Source organism: Pseudophryne corroboree, chromosome 3, assembly GCF_028390025.1.
Source record: "Pseudophryne corroboree isolate aPseCor3 chromosome 3, aPseCor3.hap2, whole genome shotgun sequence".
Taxonomy (NCBI): domain Eukaryota; kingdom Metazoa; phylum Chordata; class Amphibia; order Anura; family Myobatrachidae; genus Pseudophryne; species Pseudophryne corroboree.
In genome coordinates, this window is record NC_086446.1 from 493387996 (window position 1) to 493412670 (window position 24675).

Sequence of the window (24675 nt, forward strand, 5' to 3'; positions counted from 1 at the left end):
ACTGGTCAGGAATCTATTAAAACCAAAACAGGTGTCAGTGCATCACTGCACTCGAGTCCTGGGAAGGATGGTGGCATCATACGAGGCCATCCCCTTAGGCAGGTTCCATGCGAGGACCTTCCAATGGGACTTACTGGACAAGTGGTCCGGATCACCTCTTCAGATGCATCGGTTAATCACCCTATCCCCCAGGGCCAGGGTGTCTCTCCTGTGGTGGCTGCAGAGTGCTCACCTTCTCGAGGGCCGCAGATTCGGCATTCAGGACTGGATCCTGGTGACCACGGATGCAAGCCTCCGAGGGTGGGGGGCAGTTACACAGGGAAGAAATTTCCAAGGTCTGTGGTATAGTCAACTGACTTGCCTTCACATCAATATCCTGGAACTAAGGGCCATATACAACGCCCTAAGTCAAGCGGAGATCCTGCTTCGCGACCAAGCGGTTCTGATCCAGTCAGACCGCAGGGGTTCATGTAAACCGCCAAGACGGCACAAGGAGCAGGGTGGCGAGGGTAGAAGCCACCAGAATTCTTCGCTGGGCGGAGAATCAAGTTCGTTCCGGGAGTGGACATCTGGGAAGCAGACTTCCTCAGCAGGCACAACCTCCACCCGGGAAAGTGGGGACTTCATCAGGAAGTCTTCACGCAGTTTGCAAATTGATGGGAACTGCCTAAGGTGGTCTAGATGGTGTCCCACCTCAATAAAAAGCTAAAAAAGGTTTTACGCCGGGTCAAGGGACCCTCAGGTGATAGCTGTGGTCGCACTAGTAACACCGTGGGTGTTCCAGTCAGTCTCTGTATTCCCTCCTCTTCCTCTCATACCCAAGGGCTGAGAATTGTAAGAAAAGGAGGAGTAAAAATAATATTCTTTGCTCCGAATTGGCCAAGAAGGACTCTGTACCCGGAGCTGCAGGAAATGCTCTCAGAGGACTCGGGGCTTCTGCCTCTCAGACAAGACATGTTGCAACAGGGGCCGTCTGTTCCAAAATTTACCGTGGCTGCATTTGACGGCATGGCGGTTGAACGCCGGATCCTAGCGGAAAAGGGCATTCCGGATGCAGTTATTCCTACGCTGATAAAGGCTAGGAAAGACGTGACAGCAAGACTTTTTCACTGTATATGGCGAAAATAGGTTGCTTGGTGTGAGGCCGGGAAGGCCCTACAGAGGAATTCCAGCAGGGTCGATTCCTGCACTTCCTACAGTCAGGAGTGACCTATGGGCCTAAAATTAGGATCCATAAAGGTCAAGATTTCGGCCCTATACATTTTCTCTAAAAATGAACTGGCTTCACTGCCTGAAGTTCAGACGTTGTTCCGGCCTCCTTTTGTGGCACCTTGGGATCTTAACGTTGTGTTGGATTTCCTGAAATCCCACTGGTTTGAGCCACTTAAGACCATGGAGCTAAAATATCTCGCGTGGAAAGTGGTCATGCTATTGGCCTTAGCTTCGGCTAGGCGTGTGTCAGTATTGGCGGTTTTGTCATGTAAAAACCCTTATATGATCTTCCATATGGACAGGGCAGAATTGAGGACTCGTCCCCAATTTCTTCCTAGGGTGGTATCATCGTTTCATTTGAACCAGCCTATTGTGGTGCCTGCGGCTACTAGGGACTTGGAGGATTCCAAGTTGCTGGACGTAGTCCGGGCTTTGAAAATTTATGTTTCCAGAAAGGCGGCAGTCAAAGTCTGACTCGCTGTTTATTGTGTATGCAGCCAACAAGGTTGGCGCTCCTGCTTCGAAGCAGAATATTGTTCGCTGGATCTATAGCTCGATTCAGCTGGTTCACTCTGCGGCTGGATTGCCGCATCCAAAATGGTGTAAGCCCATTCCACAAGGAAGGTGGGCTCTTTTTGGGCGGCTGCCCGAGGGGTCTCGGCTTTACAGCTTTGCCGAGCTGCTACTTGGTCGGGGTCAAACAAGTATGCTAAGTTCTACAAGTTTGATACCCTGGCTGAGGAGGACCTTGAGTTTGCTCATGCGGTGCTGCAGAGTCATCCGCACTCTCCCGCCCGTTTGGGAGCTTTGGTATAATCCCCATGGTCCTTACGGAGTTCCCAGCATCCACTAGGACGTCGGAGAAAATAAAAATTTACTCACCGGTAATTCTATTTCTCGTAGTCCGTAGTGGATGCTGGGCGCCCGTCCCAAGTGCGGACTCTCTGCAATACATGTATATAGTTATTGCTTAACTAAAGGGTTATTGTTATGAGCCATCTGTTACTGAGGCTCAGTTGTTGTTCATACTGTTAACTGGGTATGGTTATCACAAGTTGTACGGTGTGATTGGTGTGGCTGGTATGAGTCTTACCCTGGATTCCAAATCCTTTTCTTGTTGTCAGCTCTTCCGGGCACAGTTTCCTTAACTGAGGTCTGGAGGAGGGGCATAGAGGGAGGAGCCAGTGCACACCAGATAGTACCTAATCTTTCTTTTAGAGTGCCCAGTCTCCTGCGGAGCCCGTCTATTCCCCATGGTCCTTACGGAGTTCCCAGCATCCACTACGGACTACGAGAAATAGATTTACCGGTGAGTAAATTCTAATTTTTTTCCCCCTGATACGCAGCAAGATCTTCGTCCATCTCCTCACATGCTAAGGGCCGCCCAGCACGCGTGAGGCGCTGCCCCACGATGCGTGGACGTGTCAAATTAAGGTTTACCCCTGGCTGTGCTGTCAGGCGTTCCGCCGCCGTTTTTTAAAATGTATTCAGCGCAGCTTTGTGACACACAGCCCCTCTAAAAATGCTCCTGGCATGCCCCTGTTCAGCCCGCGAAATGCTGCAGTGCGGTCACCCCTCCCCTCCTCCCGAACAACCGCTCAGTTTGCAACTCATCCCGTAGTTTTGTAGGTGAAGATACCCAGCCCTCCACTTTTCCTTAATCTTCAACATTCGGTCTACTACTATCCTTTCAATAAAATGGTCAGTTAGTAGTAAATTAAATGTTGTCAATAACTCTTAGCTTGCTGTTGATTTTGCGGTAGAACATGAGCTGGATAATTTAATGCCTGTTGATTGTTCGGTACTATGAAGTCAGTGGATGACAGAGGAGTTTTGTTTTTTGCAATTAAAAGAATTGTTTTGAGAGTCTGTGACCAAAATGGAACATAAGGTTGTAGAGCCTTTATCCCTTTACTAAAGGATAATATGGAAAAATGGGATATTCTACCTACTTTAGGAAGGATGACACTATAGGATGAATGTATAAAGTCACCAATAGTAACTGAACATATCCAGTAGGCACCTGAGTGTGTGAGGAACACTGTTCTGGATATTGGTCAATCTTTGCTTAGAATATCAGCAACTATGGTTTCTGGCTCAAGGCTTGGGAGCCAGACGCAAAGTGTGATCTATTATTTTTGTTTTCCCTGTATCCCCAGACAGAGTTGTGTGGGTTTTTTGTTTTTTATTTTACCTCCGGAGCATTGGCTGCTCTAGCCTAATTTCTTTGATCTCATCTCTTGTGGTGACTGTTTCAGTATTACGAGTAAAATGTTTCAATGGGTTGTTTTCAAACCCCTTTTGTGGGAAAGAGCAGTCCATTGCCTTTTGGAGTCTTCACATACTTGAAAACCTTCAGTGTCAAGGGAGTTTTAAGAGAGCGCTGCCTGCTTACACTTAGCCATAGCACCTGCCAGATTTGTGCTGGTTCATCAGTAACCCAAAGTGATTTCTGTGGTGGGTGTCTTTCCAGAGTATGGAATTTTCCCTTTACCAGAAGATCTATTCTCTGAAAGGTCTTGCGTAGACTGTAAATAAGGCATATGTAAGTGATGAAAATGGATTTGGTTTTGATTGGCAGATTGTTATATACCCTGCTGTATTTAAAGTGCCGTTTTCACTTACAGAACATTATCAGACTTTAGGTGTCCTAAACATACTGACCTCAGGAGTATCTTGTGCTAGTTAAGCTTTTTACCACCTTAACACTCAGGTTTGGCCCAGGAACAGAGCACCTGCTTCTGAATGAAAACTCTTCTGCTGTCCATAACCTGAGAAGCTACAAGACTCAAACCCAGCTGCACCTTATCCATCCCAAAATCTTTCCGCAGCTCCCTGATCCCCGAAAGAAGGTAATTGGATACCAAAAGATGTTGATATTTGTAGTTTGTCAAGTTACCTTTGACTGATTTATCATTAATTGCCCTTTATTGTCTTGTTTCTGCAAAGGAGGAGGTTCCTGTTGTGCTTGGGGTAAGGGCAGAATGTCTTCTTCAGTATCGCCTTAGACCTAAACTTGAGTGGCAGAGGTGAGTTGTCACTACAACATGGTGAACCACACTGTGTCTATTGGCATGAGCCATTATGTAATTCGTCACATGGTGTGTATTAATACGAATGCCAAAAATGTCACCACTTTTGATCTTGTCACTGCCTGCGCATTGCACCACAGAGGTGGGGATTTGATTCCCCGTTGGCGGGGCAGTGTCCTTTTATATGCGTACAGAAATGGCACCAGCAGGATGTTTTGGCTAGTGGCAGTGGAATGAGATTGGATGGGGAACAGTTTGTTCTTCATATGATGACTGTAATGCCTTACATTTCAGAGACGCAGTTACAGAAGTCAGTTCTGCAGAGTTTGTGAAGGAAGCCATTCAGCTCCCTGGTTTTGGAGACGCTCTGAAAAAATGCAAGCTGCTTTTGGAGTCTGATATGACAGCATCAAATGGTAATGTGAGCATCACCATGCCAGCTTGAAGTCCTATTCTTGAGCATATAGTTTATTTGCTCTCTAGGAACCAGTATCTCAAGAATATGAATACATGCCCCCTAAATATTAGGTGGTGGGTTAGCCTGCATACTGGATCAGTCCAAAGAGTGGATGCCTGCATGTAGGTGACACGCCCACCTGAATTCACTTGATACTTATGCTAATTTCCATAGACAAGCTGGGAAGAAACCATGTCTTAATATTATACTTCTGACTTTATCATGTTTTAATCCTGATGCCCACAATACAGACAGCCATCGTTAATAAACAAATTAAGGAGTGTGCGGCCTACTGCTATACTACCAACCAGTAGCCTCAAAAAGTGCTTCCAAATGAGATGATTATAGACTACATTTTAATTTAATATGTGATGTTTGAATGAGGTCACTGGTTCCTACTGTTTCTGATGTGTGTAGTCTGGGGGGTGTGTGTGTTTGTGTGTGGTTTTTTTTTGTTTTTTTATGGTTCCATAAAGGAAGAATAATTTAAAGATTTTCAGTATTGGCTGTTAAACAACCACTGACATCAAAAAAGGATGTATTAGTACTACATTTTATGATGCACTGTAGCCTGTTCATTTTCCTTTTCCATCCAATCTGGGGGGCACTGCAGTGCTGGCACTAGGTTAGATGGGCTGGCTCAGGAGCAGGGCACTAGACTGTTAATTAAACAAGCCCTGCCCTCTTCTAAACCTTCGCGCTTTTCTCATATCTGTTTTATTTTAGGGCATGAAGGAGTATGTCCCTACTTAGACTAGCTCAATTTTCTCTAACGTCCTAGTGGATGCTGGGGACTCGGCTCCGCAGGAGACTGGGCACTCTAAAGAGAGATTTAGTACTACCTGGTGTGCACTGGCTCCTCCCTCTATGCCCCTTTTCCAGACCTCATTTAGAATCTGTGCCCGGCCAGAGCTGGGTGCTTTTAGTGAGCTCTCCTGAGCTTGCTAATAAGAAAGTATTTTAGTTAGGTTTTTTATTTTCAGAGATCTTCTGCTGGCAACAGACTCTCTGCTACGTGGGACTGAGGGGAGAGAAGCAAACCTACTAACTGCGGCTAGGTTGCGCTTCTTAGGCTACTGGACACCATTAGCTCCAGAGGGTTCGAACACAGGATCTTAACCTTGGTCGTCCGTTCCCGGAGCCGCGCCGCCGTCCCCCTCGCAGAGCCAGAAGCCGGCAGAAGCAAGAAGACATCGAAATCGGCGGCAGAAGACTCCTGTCTTCACATGAGGTAGCGCACTGCAGCTGTGCGCCATTGCGCCCACACTACCCACACACTCCGGTCACTGTAGGGTGCAAGGCGCAGGGGGGGGGCGCCCTGGGCAGCAATTAGGATACCTCTTGGCAAAAAGACACATATATACAGCTGGGCACTGTATATATGTACGAGCCCCCGCCATTTTATTACACAGACCCGGGACAGAAGCCTGTCGCTGAGGGGGCGGGGCCTTCTTCCTCAGCACTAACCAGCGCCATTTTCTCTCCACAGCTCCGCTGAGAGGAAGCTCCCCAGGCTCTCCCCTGCAGTATCAAGGTAGAAAAAGGGTAAAAAGAGAGGGGGGGGCACATAAATTTAGGCGCAAATTATCAAAAACAGCAGCTACTGGGTAAACACTAAGTTACTGTGTAATCCCTGGGTTATATAGCGCTGGGGTGTGTGCTAGCATACTCTTTCTCTGTCACCCCAAAAGGCCTTGTGGGGTCCTGTCCTCAATTAGAGCATTCCCTGTGTGTGTGCGGTGTGTCGGTACGTTTGTGTCGACATGTTTGGCGAGGACGGTTACGTGGAGGCAGAACAAGTGCAAGTGAATGTGGTGTCGCCGCCGACTGCGCCGACACCTGATTGGATGGATATGTGGAAGGTGTTAAATGATAACGTGAGCTCCTTGCATAAAAGGTTGGATAATCAGTCAGGGTCTCAACCCGTGTCTGATTCTACAGCTCAGAGGCCGTCAGGGTCTCAAAAGCGCCCACTATCCCAGTTGGTTGACACAGATGTCGACACGGATTCTGACTCCAGTGTCGATGATGATGAGGCAAAGTTGCAGCCTAAAATGACTAAAGCCATCCGATACATGATTATAGCAATGAAGGATGTATTGCACATATCTGAGGAAAACCCTGTCCCGGACAAGAGGGTTTATATGTTTAAGGGGAAAAAGCAAGAAGTGACTTTTCCCCCTTCACATGAATTAAATGAGTTATGTGAAAAAGCGTGGGATTCGCCTGATAGGAAAGTACTGGTTTCCAAAAGATTACTTATGGCGTATCCTTTCCCGCCAACGGATAGGTTACGCTGGGAATCCTCCCCTAAGGTAGACAAAGCGTTGACGCGCTTATCTAAGAAGGTGGCCCTGCCGTCACAGGATACGGCCGCCCTAAAGGATCCTGCGGATAGGAAGCAGGAAGGTATCCTGAAGTCTGTTTATACACATTCTGGTACTCTTCTGAGGCCAGCAATTGCTGCGGCCTGGATGTGTAGTGCTGTAGCAGCATGGACAGATACTCTGTCTGAGGAGTTAGATACCCTGGACAGGGAGACTATTTTACTGACCCTAGGACATATCAAAAACGCTGTCCTATATATGCGGGATGCCCAGAGGGACATTTGCCTGCTGGGCTCTAGAATAAACGCAATGTCGATTTCTGCCAGAAGGGTCTTATGGACTCGGCAATGGACAGGTGATACCGACTCTAAAAAACACATGGAGGTGTTGCCTTATAAGGGTGAGGAATATTTTGGGGACGGTCTCTCAGGCCTAGTTTCCACAGCTACGGCTGGGAAGTCAAATTTTTTGCCATATATTCCCTCACAGCCTAAGAAAGCACCGTATTACCAAATGCAGTCCTTTCGATCACAAAGAAGCAAGAAGGTCAGAGGTGCGTCCTTTCTTGCCAGAGGCAGGGGTATAGGAAAGAAGCTGCACCATACAGCTAGTTCCCAGGAACAGAAGTCCTCCCCGGCTTCCACTAAATCCACCGCATGACGCTGGGGCTCCACAGGTGGAGCCAGGAGCGGTGGGGGCGCGTCTCCGAAATTTCAGCCACCAGTGGGTTCGCTCACAGGTGGATCCCTGGGCTATACAGATTGTGTCTCATGGATACAAGCTAGAATTCGAAGTGATGCCCCCTCACCGTTACCTCAAATCGGCCCTGCCAGCTTCCCCCATGGAACGGGAAGTACTGTTAGCGGCAATTCACAAGTTATATCTCCAGCAGGTGGTGGTAAAGGTTCCCCTCCTTCAACAGGGAAGGGGATACTATTCCACAATGTTTGTGGTACCGAAACCGGACGGTTCGGTCAGACCCATATTGAATTTAAAGTCCCTGAACATTTATCTGAAAAGATTCAAGTTCACAATGGAATCACTCAGAGCGGTCATTGCAAGCCTGGAAGAGGGGGATTTTATGGTGTCTCTGGACATCAAGGATGCGTACTTGCATGTCCCCATTTACCCACCTCATCAGGAGTACCTCAGGTTTGTGGTACAGGACTGTCATTACCAATTCCAGACGTTTCCGTTTGGCCTGTCCACGGCACCGAGAATATTTACCAAGGTGATGGCGGAAATAATGGTGCTCCTTCGGAAGCAAGGGGTTACAATTATCCCATACTTGGACGATCTCCTCATAAAGGCGAGGTCCAGTGCTACGCTGATCAGCGTAGCACTCTCTCAGGATGTGTTGCAACAGCACGGCTGGATTCTGAATATTCCAAAGTCGCAGCTGATTCCTACGACGCGTCTGCACTTCCTGGGCATGATTCTGGACACAAACCAGAAAAAGGTGTTTCTCCCGGAGGAGAAGGCTCAGGAGCTCGTGACTCTGGTCAGAGGCCTCCTAAAACCAAAACGGGTATCTGTGCATCACTGCACGCGAGTCCTGGGAAAGATGGTGGCGTCATACGAAGCCATTCCCTTCGGCAGGTTCCATGCGAGGATCTTTCAGTGGGATCTGTTGGACAAGTGGTCCGGATCGCATCTTCAGATGCATCGGCTGATCACCCTGTCCCCCAGGGCCAGGGTGTCTCTCCTGTGGTGGCTGCAAAGTGCTCACCTCCTCGAGGGCCGCAGGTTCGGCATACAGGACTGGGTCCTGGTGACCACGGATGCAAGCCTCCGAGGATGGGGGGCAGTCACTCAAGGAAGAAACTTCCAGGGGCTATGGTCAAGTCAGGAGACTTGTCTGCACATCAATATCCTGGAACTAAGAGCCATATACAACGCCCTGAGTCAAGCGGAGCCTCTGCTTCGAAACCAACCAGTGCTGGTTCAGTCAGACAACATCACTGCAGTGGCCCATGTAAACCGCCAGGGCGGCACAAGAAGCAGGGTGGCAATGGCAGCAGTGTTCATTCCGGGAGTGGACAACTGGGAAGCAGACTTCCTCAGCATGCACGACCTCCACCCGGGAGAGTGGGGACTTCATCAAGAAGTCTTCACGCAGATTGCAAATCGATGGGAACTGCCACAGGTGGACATGATGGCGTCCCGTCTCAACAAAAAGCTAAAAAGATATTGCGCCAGGTCAAGGGACCCTCAGGCGATAGCTGTGGACGCACTAGTAACACCGTTGGTGTTCCAGTCGGTCTATGTGTTTCCTCCTCTTCCTCTCATACCCAAGGTGCTGAGAATCGTAAGAAAAAGAGGAGTGAGAACAATACTCATTGTTCCGGATTGGCCAAGAAGGACTTGCTACACGGAACTGCAAGAAATGCTCACAGAGGACCCATGGCCTCTGCCTCTCAGACAGGATCTGTTGCAACAGGGGCCCTGTCTGTTCCAAGACTTACCGCGGCTGCGTTTAACGGCATGGCGGTTGAACGCCGGATCCTAGCGGAAAAAGGCATTCCGGATGAAGTTATTCCTACACTGATAAAGGCTAGGAAGGACGTGACAGCAAAGTATTATCACCGTATATGGCGAAAATATGTTGCTTGGTGTGAGGCCAGGAAAGCCCCTACAGAGGAATTCCAGCTGGGTCGATTCCTGCACTTCCTACAGTCAGGAGTGACTATGGGCCTAAAATTAGGGTCCATAAAGGTCCAGATTTCGGCCCTATCCATTTTCTTCCAAAAAGAACTGGCTTCACTGCCTGAGGTTCAGACGTTTGTTAAGGGAGTGCTGCATATTCAGCCCCCTTTTGTGCCACCTTGGGATCTTCACGTGGTGTTGAGTTTCCTGAAATCCCACTGGTGTGAGCCACTTAAGACCGTGGAGCTAAAGTATCTCACGTGGAAAGTGGTCATGCTGTTGGCCTTAGCTTCGGCTAGGCGTGTGTCAGAATTGGCGGCTTTGTCATGTAAAAACCCCTATCTGGTTTTCCATATGGATAGGGCAGAATTGCGGACTCGTCCGCAATTTCTGCCAAAGGTGGTGTCATCCTTTCATTTGAACCAACCTATTGTGGTGCCTGCGGCTACTGGTGACTTGGAGGATTCCAAGTTGCTTGACGTAGTCCGGGCTTTGAAGATTTATGTGACCAGAACGGCTGGAGTCAGGAAGACTGACTCGCTGTTTGTCCTGTATGCAACCAACAAGCTGGGTGCTCCTGTTTCAAAGCAAACTATTGCTCGCTGGATCTGTGGCACGATTCAGCAGGCTCATTCTGCGGCTGGATTGCCGCATCCAAAATCAGTGAAAGCCCATTCCACAAGAAAGGTGGGCTCTTCTTGGGCGGCTGCCCGAGGGGTCTCGGCATTACAGCTTTGCCGAGCTGCTACTTGGTCGGGTTCAAACACATTTGCAAAGTTCTACAAGTTTGATACCCTGGCTGAGGAGGACCTTGAGTTTGCCCATTCGGTGCTGCAGAGTCATCCGCACTCTCCCGCCCGTTTGGGAGCTTTGGTATAATCCCCATGGTCCTTACGGAGTCCCCAGCATCCACTAGGACGTTAGAGAAAATAAGATTTTACTCACCGGTAAATCTAGTTCTCGTAGTCCGTAGTGGATGCTGGGCACCCGTCCCAAGTGCGGACTTTCTGCAATACGTGTATATAGTTATTGCTTACTAAAGGGTTATGTTATGTGGCATCAGTTGAGTGATGCTTGTTTGTTGTTCATACTGTTAACTGGGTAAGTTTATCACGAGTTATACGGTGTGATTGGTGTGGCTGGTATGAGTCTTACCCTGGATTCCAAAATCCTCTCCTTGTAATGTCAGCTCTTCCGGGCACAGTTTCCTTAACTGAGGTCTTGAGGAGGGGCATAGAGGGAGGAGCCAGTGCACACCAGGTAGTACTAAATCTTTCTTTAGAGTGCCCAGTCTCCTGCAGAGCCAGTCTATTCCCCATGGTCCTTACGGAGTCCCCAGCATCCACTACGGACTACGAGAAATAGATTTACCGGTGAGCAAAATCTTATTTTTATTACTTTTGGTGCCTTGATGGGGGTAGAGGGAGCCGGGCAGCATCTGAGCCCCCTGAGGACGCTCAACGCTGCCCAGCATTAAAAAAAACACAATAGGGCAGCTAAATCCCGCAACTTCAATCCCGGGATTGATTCCCGGCCAACCTCAAGTATGTCCTTTCTCCTTCGGGCACTGTGTTACCTATAACTGCCTGTGGGAGGGGGCATAGAGGGGAGGAGCCAGCACACCCAGTGAAGAAATTTAAAGTGCACTGGCTCCTTTGGACCCTGTCTATACCCCATCGTAATAAGTCTCCCCAATATCTCTTATGGACTACAAGAAGAGGATTTACCGGTAGGTAATTAAAATCCTTGTTTCTCTGACGTCCTAGTGGATGCTGGGAACTCCGTAAGGACCATGGGGAATAGCGGCTCCGCAGGAGACTGGGCACAAAAGTAAAAGCTTTAGGACTACCTGGTGTGCACTGGCTCCTCCCCCCATGACCCTCCTCCAAGCCTCAGTTAGATTTTTGTGCCCGGCCGAGAAGGGTGCACACTAGGGGCTCTCCTGAGCTTCTTAGTGAAAGTTTAGTTTTAGGTTTTTTATTTTCAGTGAGACCTGCTGGCAACAGGCTCACTGCATCGAGGGACTAAGGGGAGAAGAAGCGAACTCACCTGCGTGCAGAGTGGATTGGGCTTCTTAGGCTACTGGACACCATTAGCTCCAGAGGGACCGAACACAGGCCCAGCCTCGGAGCTCGGTCCCAGAGCCGCGCCGCCGGCCCCCTTACAGAGCCAGAAACAAGAAGAGGTCCGGAAAAATCGGCGGCAGAAGACATCAGTCTTTAACAAGGTAGCGCACAGCACTGCAGCTGTGCGCCATTGTTACTCAGCACACTTCACACTTCGGTCACGCAGGGTGCTAGGGGGGGGGCGCCCTGAGCAGCAATGTAAACACCTTGGCTGGCATAAATACACCACATATAACCCCCAGGGCTATATGGATGTATTTTAACCCCTGCCAGAACTCACCAAAAAAGCGGGAGAAAAGGCCGCCGAGAAGGGGGCGGAGCCTATCTCCTCAGCACACGGGCGCCATTTTCCATCACAGCTCCGCTGGAAGGACGTCTCCCTGACTCTTCCCTGCAGTCCTGCACTACAGAAAAGAATAAAAAAGAGAGGGGGGCACTAATTTGGCGCAGTTTTTATACTAACAGCAGCTATAAAGGAAAAGCACATTTTATAGTGGTATTCCTGTCTATATATAGCGCTCTGGTGTGTGCTGGCATACTCTCCCTCTGTCTCCCCAAAGGGCTAGTGGGGTCCTGTCCTCTATCAGAGCATTCCCTGTGTGTGTGCGGTGTGTCGGTATGATTGTGTCGACATGTTTGAGGAGGAAAATGAGATGGAGGCGGAGCAATTGCCTATTATACAGTTGTCACCCCCTAGGGAGTCGACACCTGAGTGGATGAGCTTATGGAAGGAATTGCGTGACAGTGTCAGCTCTTTACGACAGACAGTTGACGACATGAGACAGCCGGCTACTCAGCTTGTGCCTGTCCAGGGGTCTCAAACGCCATCAGGGGCTTTAAAACGCCTGTTACCTCAAATGGCAGACACGGATACTGACTCCAGTGTCGATGATGAGGAGACAAACGTGACTTCCACTAGGGCCACACGTTACATGATTGAAGCAATGAAAAATGTATTGCATATCTCTGATAATACAAGTACCACTAAAAAGGGTATTATGTTTGGTGAGAAAAAACTGCCTGTAGTTTTTCCTGTATCCGAGGAATTAAATGAAGTGTGTGATGAGGCGTAGGTTTCCCCCGATAAAAAACTGATAATTCCTAAAAGGTTATTAGCATCGTACCCTTTCCCGCCAGAGGATAGGGCACGTTGGGAAACACCCCCTAGGGTGGATAAAGCGCTCACACGTTTGTCTAAACAGGTAGCACTACCCTCTCCTGATACGGTCACCCTTAAGGAACCTGCCAATAGAAAGCTGGAGAATATCCTAAAATGTATATACTCTCACACGGGTGTTCTACTGCGACCATCAATCGCCTCAGCCTGGATGTGCAGTGCGGGCCTGGCGTGGTCGGATTCCCTGACTGAAAATATTGATACCCTAGATAGGGACAGTATATTACTGACTATAGAGCATTTGAGGGATGCATTTCTATATATGCGTGATGCACAGAGGGATATTTGCCGACTGGCATCAAGAGTTAGCGCGCTGTCCATTTCTGCAAGAAGAGGTTTATGGACGCGGCAGTGGTCAGGTGATGCGGATTCTAAAAGGCACATGGAAGTATTGCCTTATAAGGGGGAGGAGTTATTTGGGGTAGGTCTATCAGACCTGGTAGCCACGGCAACTGCTGGAAAATCCACATTTTTACCCCAGGTAGCTTCTCAACCTAAGAAGACACCGTATTATCAGGCGCAGTCCTTTCGGCCCCATAAGGGCAAGCGGGCAAAGGCGCCTCATTTCTGCCCCGTGGCAGAGGTAGAGGAAAAAGGCTGCAACAAACAGCCAGTTCCCAGGAACAAAAGCCCTCTCCCGCCTCCGCAAAGTCCTCAGCATGACGCTTGGGCTTTACAAGCGGACTCAGGCACGGTGGGGGCCCGTCTCAAGAAGTTCAGTGGGCCCACTCGCAAGTGGACCCCTGGATCCTTCAGGTGGTATCTCAGGGGTACAAATTGGAATTCGAGACGTCTCCCCCCTCGCCGTTTTCTAAAGTCTGCTTTACCGACGTCTCCCTCAGACAGGGAGGCAGTATTGGAAGCCATTCACAGGCTGTATTCCCAGCAGGTGATAATCAAGGTACCCCTCCTACAACAGGGAAAGGGGTACTATTCCACACTAATTGTGGTACCGAAGCCGGACGGCTCGGTGAGACCAATTTTAAACCTAAAATCCTTGAACACTTACATACAAAGGTTCAAATTCAAGATGGAGTCACTCAGAGCAGTGATTGCAAACCTGGAAGAAGGGGACTATATGGTGTCTCTGGACATCAAAGATGCTTACCTACATGTCCCAATTTACCCTTCTCACCAAGGGTACCTCAGGTTTGTGGTACAGAACTGTCATTATCCGTTTCAAACGCTGCCGTTTGGATTGTCCACGGCACCCCGGGTCTTTACCAAGGTAATGGCCGAAATGATGATACTCCTTCGAAAGAAGGGAGTTTTAGTTATCCCTTACTTGGACGATCTCCTGATAAGGGCAAGATCCAGGGAACAGTTGGAAGTCGGAGTAGCACTATCTCAGATAGTGCTGCGCCAGCACGGTTGGATTCTCAATATTCCAAAATCGCAGCTGATCCCGACGACACGACTTCTATTTCTAGGGATGATCCTGGACACAGTCCAGAAAAAGGTGTTTCTCCCGGAGGAAAAAGCCAGGGAGTTATCCGAACTAGTCAGAAATCTCCTAAAACCAGGCCAAGTCTCAGTGCATCAATGCACAAGGGTCCTGGGAAAGATGGTGGCTTCTTACGAAGCAATCCCATTCGGCAGATTCCACGCAAGAACCTTCCAGTGGGATCTGCTAGACAAATGGTCCGGGTCGCATCTTCAGATGCATCAGCGGATAATCTTGTCACCAAGGACAAGGGTGTCTCTCCTGTGGTGGTTGCAGAGTGCTCATCTTCTAGAGGGCCGCAGATTCGGCATTCAGGACTGGGTCCTGGTGACCACGGATGCCAGCCTGAGAGGCTGGGGAGCAGTCACACAGGGAAGAAATTTCCAGGGCTTGTGGTCAAGCCTGGAGACATCACTTCACATAAATATCCTGGAGCTAAGGGCCATCTACAATGCTCTAAGCCTAACAAGACCTCTGCTTCAAGGTCAGCCGGTGCTGATCCAGTCAGACAACATCACGGCAGTCGCCCACGTAAACAGACAGGGCGGCACAAGAAGCAGGAGGGCAATGACAGAAGTTGCAAGGATTCTTCGCTGGGCGGAAAATCATGTGATAGCACTGTCAGCAGTGTTCATTCCGGGAGTGGACAACTGGGAAGCAGACTTCCTCAGCAGACACGACCTTCACCCGGGGGAGTGGGGACTTCACCCAGAAGTCTTCCACATGATTGTGAACCGTTGGGAAAAACCAAAGGTGGACATGATGGCGTCCCGCCTCAACAAAAAACTAGACAGGTATTGCGCCAGGTCAAGGGACCCTCAGGCAATAGCTGTGGACGCTCTGGTAACACCGTGGGTGTACCAGTCAGTGTATGTCTTCCCTCCTCTGCCTCTCATACCCAAGGTACTGAGAATCATAAGAAGGAGAGGAGTAAGGACTATACTCGTGGCTCCGGATTGGCCAAGAAGGACTTGGTACCCGGAACTTCAAGAGATGCTCACAGAGGACCCGTGGCCTCTACCTCTAAGAAAGGACCTGCTCCAGCAGGTACCCTGTCTGTTCCAAGACTTACTGCGGCTGTGTTTGACGGCATGGCGGTTGAACGCCGGATCCTGAAGGAAAAAGGCATTCCGGATGAAGTCATCCCTACCCTGATCAAAGCCAGGAAGGATGTAACCGTACAGCATTATCACCGTATTTGGCGTAAATATGTTGCGTGGTGCGAGGCCAGGAAGGCCCCTACAGAGGAATTTCTACTGGGTCGTTTCCTGCATTTCCTGCAAACAGGACTGTCTATGGGCCTAAAATTAGGGTCCATTAAGGTTCAAATTTCGGCCCTGTCGATTTTCTTCCAGAAAGAACTGGCTTCAGTTCCTGAAGTTCAGACGTTTGTCAAGGGGGTGCTGCATATACAGCCTCCTTTTGTGCCTCCAGTGGCACTGTGGGATCTCAATGTAGTTTTGGGGTTCCTAAAATCACATTGGTTTGAACCACTCTCCACTGTGGACTTAAAATATCTCACATGGAAAGTGGTAATGCTGTTGGCCCTGGCTTCAGCCAGGCGTGTCTCAGAATTGGCGGCTTTATCCTATAAAAGCCCTTACCTAATTTTTCATACGGACAGGGCAGAATTGAGGACTCGTCCTCAATTTCTCCCTAAGGTGGTTTCAGCGTTTCACTTGAACCAGCCTATTGTGGTACCTGCGGCTACTAGGGACTTGGAGGACTCCAAGTTGCTGGACGTAGTCAGGGCCCTGAAAATATGTTTCCAGGACGGCTGCAGTCAGAAAATCTGACTCGCTGTTTATCCTGTATGCACCCAACAGGCTGGGTGCTCCTGCTTCTAAGCAGACTATTGCTCGTTGGATTTGTAGTACAATTCAGCTTGCACATTCTGTGGCAGGCCTGCCACAGCCAAAATCTGTAAAAGCCCATTCCACAAGGAAGGTGGGCTCATCTTGGGCGGCTGCCCGAGGGGTCTCGGCTTTACAACTTTGCCGAGCAGCTACTTGGTCAGGGGCAAACACGTTTGCTAAATTTTACAAATTTGATACCCTGGCTGAGGAGGACCTGGAGTTCTCTCATTCGGTGCTGCAGAGTCATCCGCACTCTCCCGCCCGTTTGGGAGCTTTGGTATAATCCCCATGGTCCTTACGGAGTTCCCAGCATCCACTAGGACGTCAGAGAAAATAAGAATTTACTTACCGATAATTCTATTTCTCGTAGTCCGTAGTGAATGCTGGGCGCCCATCCCAAGTGCGGATTGTCTGCAATACTTGTACATAGTTATTGTTACAAAAATCGGGTTATTATTGTTGTGAGCTATCTTTTCAGAGGCTCCTCTGTTATCATGCTGTTAACTGGGTTCAGATCACAGGTTGTACGGTGTGATTGGTGTGGCTGGTATGAGTCTTACCCGGGATTCAAAATCATTCCTTATTGTGTACGCTCGTCCGGGCACAGTATCCTAACTGAGGCTTGGAGGAGGGTCATGGGGGGAGGAGCCAGTGCACACCAGGTAGTCCTAAAGCTTTTACTTTTGTGCCCAGTCTCCTGCGGAGCCGCTATTCCCCATGGTCCTTACGGAGTTCCCAGCATCCACTACGGACTACGAGAAATAGAATTATCGGTAAGTAAATTCTTATTTTTTTTTTTCGAATCCCTGTTACTACCATGCTCCAGGCATAAAAGTTGATCACACTTAGGATATACCATCCTATTTTCTTTGGTAGCCCCTGTCTTTTCATCAGGAAAGATTGTCTAAAGGTCTTCGCCTTTCTTCCTTTTTAAAAGTCAAGTGTCTGTGCTTTCAGTACTTTTCCAGAGACTGTGATAATTCTGTCAGTGAAACTTCCATTTCCACCAAACATTCCTCCTCTTCCTCAATGGTGTTTTTAAATTGATTTTGGAGTCTCTATAGAAACCCTGTTTTGAGCCTCTTGAGAGGTGGTTTTCCTCTTAGCTTTTTGCCTCTGCTAGAAGGGTATCTGAATTGGCGGTCCTATCTGGTAAGCTTTCCTTTCTCCTCTTTCATTCTGATAGGGTGGTGTCACCAACTTAAGTATCTACGTAAGCTGGTTTCCTAGTTTCATTCGAACCAAGATCTCATTCTTTCTACTTTTCCTAGATCATTTTCTTCTACATCTGCCACACTCTGCCTTTTGGATGTAATACATGCTTTGTGTATCCATGCATTCTATTGATCAATGAATTACTGCCACAGTTCGGCGTGTGTTTCTATCAACCGATGCACCAGTTCCATATTCGATTGTGGAGTGACGACCTAGTTTTCTGTGGATACTTTTACGAAGTTTTGCAGTTTCTGTACATTTCCCCCACCCCCTTCCCTCCATAAGGCTTGCTTTGGGAAGTCCCAATGCGCAGTTTTACCCAGATCTGATGTATGAGGAAATTGTTTTGTTTATGTACTCACCGTAAAATCCTTTTCTTGTAATCCATCTGAGGGACACTGCAAGCCCTGCCATTCTTGTTGTTCTTGCTGTTTTCTTATTCTCTTTCACCTCCGATAATTGATGTACAGGTTAAGCTTCCTCCATGCAGCTTTGTTTTGTTAGGAAGTAAACTCGGGTATGGGGCTAGTGGGAAGGGTTAGAGGGGAGCAGATCTAGTTTAGTTAACATTTTAGTGCCCTGTTCCTGAGCCAGACCATCTATCTCTGCTACAGCACTGCACTGTCCTCCAGATGGATTATGATAAAATGATTTTACAGTGAGTAACTATAAATCCAATTTAATTTCTCTTTCTATAGAAGATGAGATTCCGTATCCTGAAGTTGTGTTTCTAGGGACAGGATCAGCCGTACCCATGAAAACACGGAATGTCAGCGCTACTCTGGTACATGTCAGGTAAGGTTAGACTCTATAGCCTTCTGCTATACAGAGGGTTCATCTTGAAGTAATAAAGCTTACTGGAGCTCGCAGCAAAGCTTGTTCTGACTGACTTATTTGTTTAGTTTCTGTAAACAGGGATAGTCTTGTGACTTTATAGGACTTTTATTTTATTTTTTAATTTGTCTTCTGACAGGTTTTTTGTTTTGTTTTTTGTTTTTTTTAATGCATATACGAACATGTCAATATGCCAATAAAATAGTACAAAGTACTATACTAGAACACAATAAACCTCAATGAACTAGTGGCACAATAGACCTAAATATACAGTACGCGAGCAGTAAAATGCATTGAAGTGCATGTTCCAGTAATAACCAAGAAACGGCACGAAAATAAGCCTCTCAAAGGGCAGTATTCAAATGATATCACGCACAATCTCCTTTTCTGAAGTGATCCCTGTTATAACGCCCATAGTAATCAGGTTTAGCTGCGTAAAGGGTTGGGCACCCTTGCCACCACAGGGGTAGTGAGCTGAAATGATTATACTACACACATCAGTAGAAACAGTACGGGTGTGGAGGGGGGTGAAATGAATTGAATACCGCCCAAACCATGAGATGACACATTCAAAAAAAACAAAAAGACATTTTAGGAAAAGGGTGAAGGGGTACAGTACATGGGGTAAATAGGAAGGAAAGGGGGATACTTCAGGGAAACCTTGGGGCACAGGAATTAAAACTGCTACACAGTAACCGGCAGGTCTTGTATGAGAACTGTTTTCAATATACTGGCTGGTTTGAAACTAAGGTTTGATCTGTGACTTGTCTAAAGGTGTGTGTACACTGTGAGATTTCTCCTTTTGATTTTTGACTATATAGTCAAAATCACAAGGAATGTTAGTGCAAATCGCAAGGAGTTGCGATCCCAATGCGCACTCACGCAGGGTTGGTATCACAAGGCTAGATAGACTGTGCAGGCAAGTCAGTCTTGACTACATACTGTTCTATCTAGTATAGTCAAAATCTGTGCTTCTCTGCTCTGAAGGAGTTCAAGGGAAATCGCATAGTCAAAATCGAGCATAGTAAATGTCTCACCATGTGTATGCACCTTAATTTGGGCTAATAGGTCTATTTACTAAGCCGTGGATGGAGATAAAGTACCACCCAATCAGCTCCTAACTGCCATGTCACCGGCTGGGTTTGAAAAATGACAGTTAGGAGCTGGTTCTTTATCTCCGTGCACTTTATCTCCACCCAGTGTTAGTAAAACTTTTCCATGTTTAAAAAAATAAATAAATACAAAATTCCAGTCTCTTTATGTAGGGAGGCCTCAAGCTAATCCATACATAGAAGATGAAGAAATGAAACAAACCAAAAAAAAAACATAATGTCAGTGGGCTGGCATGAATCCAGTGTTGCAAAATAAAAATAAATTTATTTTTTTTGGGGGGGGCAGACGCACACCATCGGTTAAAGTTTCTTACTCCCTTTGGTAAATTTGGCAGTAGGAGGTGGGGCTCCCAGAACGGCCCATTCTGGCGTAACTGGTAGATAATTCAAAAGATGTGTGTCTGCATAATTCTTTACCTGAATCCAAAATTTCTTAATATGGGAACAGTCCCATAAGCAACGATAGAGGGATGCATCAGTACAGGAACATTTAGGGCAAGAGGGTTGAGGACTAAAGCCAATCAATCAGCGTCTAGATGGGGGGAAAGTAGCCTCTATAATAAAATTAAAAATGCATTTCTCTGTACATAGTAGATGACCACATTTTATTCGCCTAGATAAATAAAGCAATAAATTAAGTAGCTGGCGTCCAGTGACATTTGGAAATTGTAAAGCCCACTTAGTGAGCCCAGAGGTTAGACTCTTTGGATAACAAGCTCCTGCTACCTGTGTTATACAAAAAACAAACGCACTTCAAAAGTTAATCAAGCGCTTAACCTACAATTCCTGTACAGCCAGTATTGCAGGGGTTTCTCAACCCTGAACAGTTGTTTTTAAAGAAGAAATATTACAGTGCACAGGAATTGAAAATGTATACAATTTATTTAAAACATGTGACTTATATTGATAAAATTGATCAAATAATACATAAATGACCACCATCCGGAAAAAATAATTACAAACAGTAAAATTTAGCTGGTTATTTCTTCCAGTAATAAGAATGTCCTTTCATATAGAAGGTGTTTCCAACAATTAACAGGCAAACACTTCATCCAGTAAATATCAATTTATCTGCTGCAAAAGTACTTCAAGAGCTTGTGTTGTTAATATATAGACACTATTGTAAACATTTTTTCATAGCTGTAGAATTGTAACCATCAAATAGGCATAGCAGCTTTGGGTTTTTTTTATGGCCAGTTGATACGGCAACAGTGTCCAATTAGTATCAATGTGTCTGATCCCGGCTGGTAAGAATTCTTGTGTTATTATATCAGAGCAGAGTTAACATCAGAGCTTACTAGCTGTAAATATATCAGCTCAAAGTATGATCAGCATGTGGTATATAGTCCATTCAGTGAATTAAATATCTGGCCATTAATTTTAAACGTGTATACAATCTCACCACAGCTTTTGCTCGTTCTGCTGAGAAGATTCCTCCCGGCCGCTGGCGCATTAGCCCTGTAGTGCAGTCATCTCTAGAGGATCTTTCAAATACCACTGCTTCAGCATTCAAACACAGAGTGGTGCAGAAATAAATTCTGGCTTGGTGGTGCAAATATAAATAAATAAAAGCTTGACGCCTTTCCCCGCCTCCTTTTTGGAATCGGCGGCTTCCTCAGAAGTCAGGTGTTATTCAATATGCGCCGGCTCCCTGTAAGAGCGGTCAGTGGTAGGAGTGCTGCCCGCTACTTTCAGCTGCCCTGTCTTTCTGTTGTGGTGCGAGTGGGAGCATGCGTGTACACGCTCCCACAAATGAATGCTATGATGCACCTTATAGCCTGTGATGTGCAAATCTGTACAAGTGTCATATATTAAATTAATCAGCAGTCTCCTGGTGCGTCCTAGCCGTGCAATGTGACCAAGACACATTTCTGGCATTAAAAAAACGCCTGATGTTAGAGTTGCACGGGACCTGGCGGCTCACTCGCGCTGCATAGCATATTGAGGCTAGATGTATGAGGACACATCTGGATTTTTCTTGTCCCCACAAGTCCACTCTCCACTGCTTGGATTTCGTCTGAGGTTGTAAGTGGAATGGAGGAACCCCTGGGCTTAGGAGAGGGGCAGATTAGTAAAATCTTGTAAATATAGATAGCAGTATAAGAATTCTTTTGGTATATTCCATTAAATATGCGCATTAACAGTTCTTACAGTAAAGGCTGTTTTTTATGAGAAATAATTTATTCCCGACTGTAAATTCATTTTAGCTATATGATCAAATTTGTGATGTGCCTACAGAATAGTCCTGTTTGGTTACATGGCCACAGTATGTGGGGGGTTTTCTTTTTTTTTTTTTTTTTTTGTATGGTGCTGTCATTCTCGGAGCTGTGGGCACACTCCTCAAAAGCCCACCTCAGCATTTTAGGGTTTTCAGTAGTATATTTAAATTAACATTTTGTCCCAAGTTGGTCTCCTGTAGAGACAACCTCTTATGCCGCAGGACCAACGAGATATGTCTTTGAGCGATGTGTCACGTCACACCCCCGCCGACGCGCCCACGATATAATGACCGTTCAATTGAACGCCCGATATATCTGCCAGTATGTGCTCAGATTTAGACTATTTACTTAGTAATAATTTATTATTATTATTATTAATTATAAAAAAATATTATTTTTTTAAATCTGTGGTTTGTTTTTTTTCTTTTCAGTCCCTCTCAATCATTATTGCTGGACAGTGGGGAGGGGACATTTGGCCAACTACATCGTCATTATGGAGACCGCGTGGATTATGTTCTCAGCCAGTTGTCAGCAGTGTTCATTTCCCACATACATGCTGATCACCACACTGTAAGTGCTCTGATATTTAGCAGCATGTTCCACATTAGTTCTATGAAAAATCTTAAATTAGGACAAAGTATTTCCAGGCCTAAATAATTTGGACTATATTTCTAGAAAATAGTGTGATTATTGGGAAAGTGTGTATTTGTGGGGAAAGGTTTGTTTAGAATAGAGTAGTGGTTCCCAACTGTGTGCTCAGGCACCCTGGGTTGCTGCAGGACTCTTGCAGGGGTGCCTCGGGTTGGTGGTCCAGGACCAAATCAAAATGGTCAGTTATAGACAAAACCAGTGCTAGTGGCTGCCAATCATAAAATATATGGACAACTAGAAAACAACTGTACACCACCATATAACTGAACCTGAGGATTACCGGTACTTTACTTTATTTTCACATATTTTTTTTCCTGAAAATCAATGAAACTTTTTGTCCTAGGCGTGCCATAAAAAAAAAATGCTGATACTCTAGGGCGCTATTATTCAAGAAAGTTTGGGAACCAGTGGAATAGACCCTTTTTCCCTTTTAATTGTATCTGGGAGGGGGCACTTCAGGAGGCACGAATGCTGAATTGTAACTTTTGTTTGTACTCTAGCTCTTCTTCTCTGTACCCCTCTTAGTTGCTCAGTTTTTTCTTTATTTTAGTGTTTTTGAAGTGGGCCAGGTTTGTGTTTTGGGGGTGTTTTTTTATTTTTTTTTATTGAAGTTCTGGACAAGGTATATTCGGTACTGAAAAATAATTGGGTGAAAGGAATAAAAATAATTGGAAGATACAACAAATTTTAAAGGAATGTACAACAGACACCATAAATGTAATCTAAAATAAGTGCATATTCCAACCTTAACGAGAACTAGACCGCAGAGGAAGCATCAAGTGAATTTACAACCTTCCCGCATCACGTAACCAGTGATTCACGTAACCAGTGATAGATTTGCAAATATTGCTAATCAATAGGCTGGCAATCATAGCAGTCCTAAAGCTGATGAAATCAGGAGGAAGCAAATGACTAAAGAGGGTGATTTTATCAATCAAACCATCTGCAGAGCTGTAAATTAGGAATCCACCTTGCCAGAGCTGTAATGGAGAGGTTGTGAGTCGGCAAGTAGACATTTAATACATGGTAGCAATCTGCCATCTCAGATATACAGTAAGCCAGCAGGAGGGCAATGTTTAAGTGCAGGTCCAAATTGTTTTGACGTTCACAGCAGACCAATCTAGGGGTACTCTGGGTTTAAAGCTTATTCCAGGTCCATCCAGGGTTTAAAATAAAGAGTGTGAAACTAGTCCTCCTGGGATGGAATACAGGCTTCTTGGTAAAGGGACATGAAGCTGCAAGCCACCATGATGACTTGCAAATACTATATGCCTGAAAGCCATCTGAGGGGGCTTTTTCTCAGTCCGCCACTAGGGGACACTGGAACATGTTAACACTGGGGTATAGAGGGGTGGCTATAGGGAGCCTGGCACTTTCAATTTTAAAGAAGTGTGAAAGCTCCTCCATCTCTATCCCCCATCAGCCCTCAGTTTTAGAATAGTGCCGAGCGAGCCGGTCACACTTGGCTGAGCTCCAGCCTGGATTTTTTTTAAATTTAGATTTATTTTCTCCTTTTCGTTTCTTGGCGTCGGGACAACCCTTCCCCACTTAGTGGGGTCCGGGTCCCAGACGGGTATGGGACTCGGGGTCGACAGTGTCTAGGTTGACACCTATTGTTCGACAGTGATTAGGTCGACATGAACAAGGTCGTCATGGAAAAAGGTCGACATGAGTTTGGATTTTTTTGGGGTTTTCTTTGTAAAGTGACGGGGAACCCCGATTAGTGCACCTTGTCGCTTCACTCGCCATGCTTCGGGCAAGGAGCCTCTCTGCGCTTGGCACAGGTTACTGTTCCCAATTGTAGTCCACGTGGATCGTAAAGTATGAAAGTTCAAAAAATGACTCATGTCGACCTAATGGCCGTGTCGACCTATCTCCTATTTCGGCCTACTCAATGTTGACCAATAGGTGTCGACATAATGTGCGTTGACCTAGACAGTGTAGACCTAGAGTCCGGATACACACCAGACAGCCGCAGTGGTGAGTAACTGTTCACCTGTTACCCCATCAGAGCTCACACAATAGACGAGGGAACACAGCTGCATTTTCTCACCACTCCTCCCTCCCTCTTACATAAGGGGAGAAGGGACTGTTTGGCGCAGTGACTGTTTTATTATGAAGGCTTCAGCTGGCAGCCATTTACGGTTGGCTCTGAATCACAGCGTTTTTACCTTATTTCAGGTTCCATATTGAGTCACTGTAAATACAGGCAGAGTGGAGCCAGAAAAGAGCACGCTTTTCCCTGTCAATCAGGGTCCCGTGGCTACAGCAGTGTTCTAACAATGTTGCGTTCTTTTCTCTCTTCACTGTAGGACTGAGAGTGGTTTCATATTACATTCACCTGCTTGTCCTAAATCCTGTATAACC

The 24675-nt window shown here is 46.7% G+C and overlaps 1 protein-coding gene across 1 annotated transcript in view; it reads left to right on the plus strand.

Annotated features, from left to right (window-relative positions):
* ELAC2 (elaC ribonuclease Z 2) overlaps positions 1–24675 on the plus strand; it is a 268918-nt gene that overhangs the window by 142523 nt on the left and 101720 nt on the right. The window contains exons 12-16 of the mRNA XM_063960954.1: positions 3926–4064; positions 4162–4241; positions 4539–4660; positions 18191–18287; positions 22089–22227. Of these exons, the coding sequence (XP_063817024.1) occupies positions 3926–4064; positions 4162–4241; positions 4539–4660; positions 18191–18287; positions 22089–22227 (577 nt within the window). The remainder of the gene's footprint in view (positions 1–3925; positions 4065–4161; positions 4242–4538; positions 4661–18190; positions 18288–22088; positions 22228–24675) is intronic.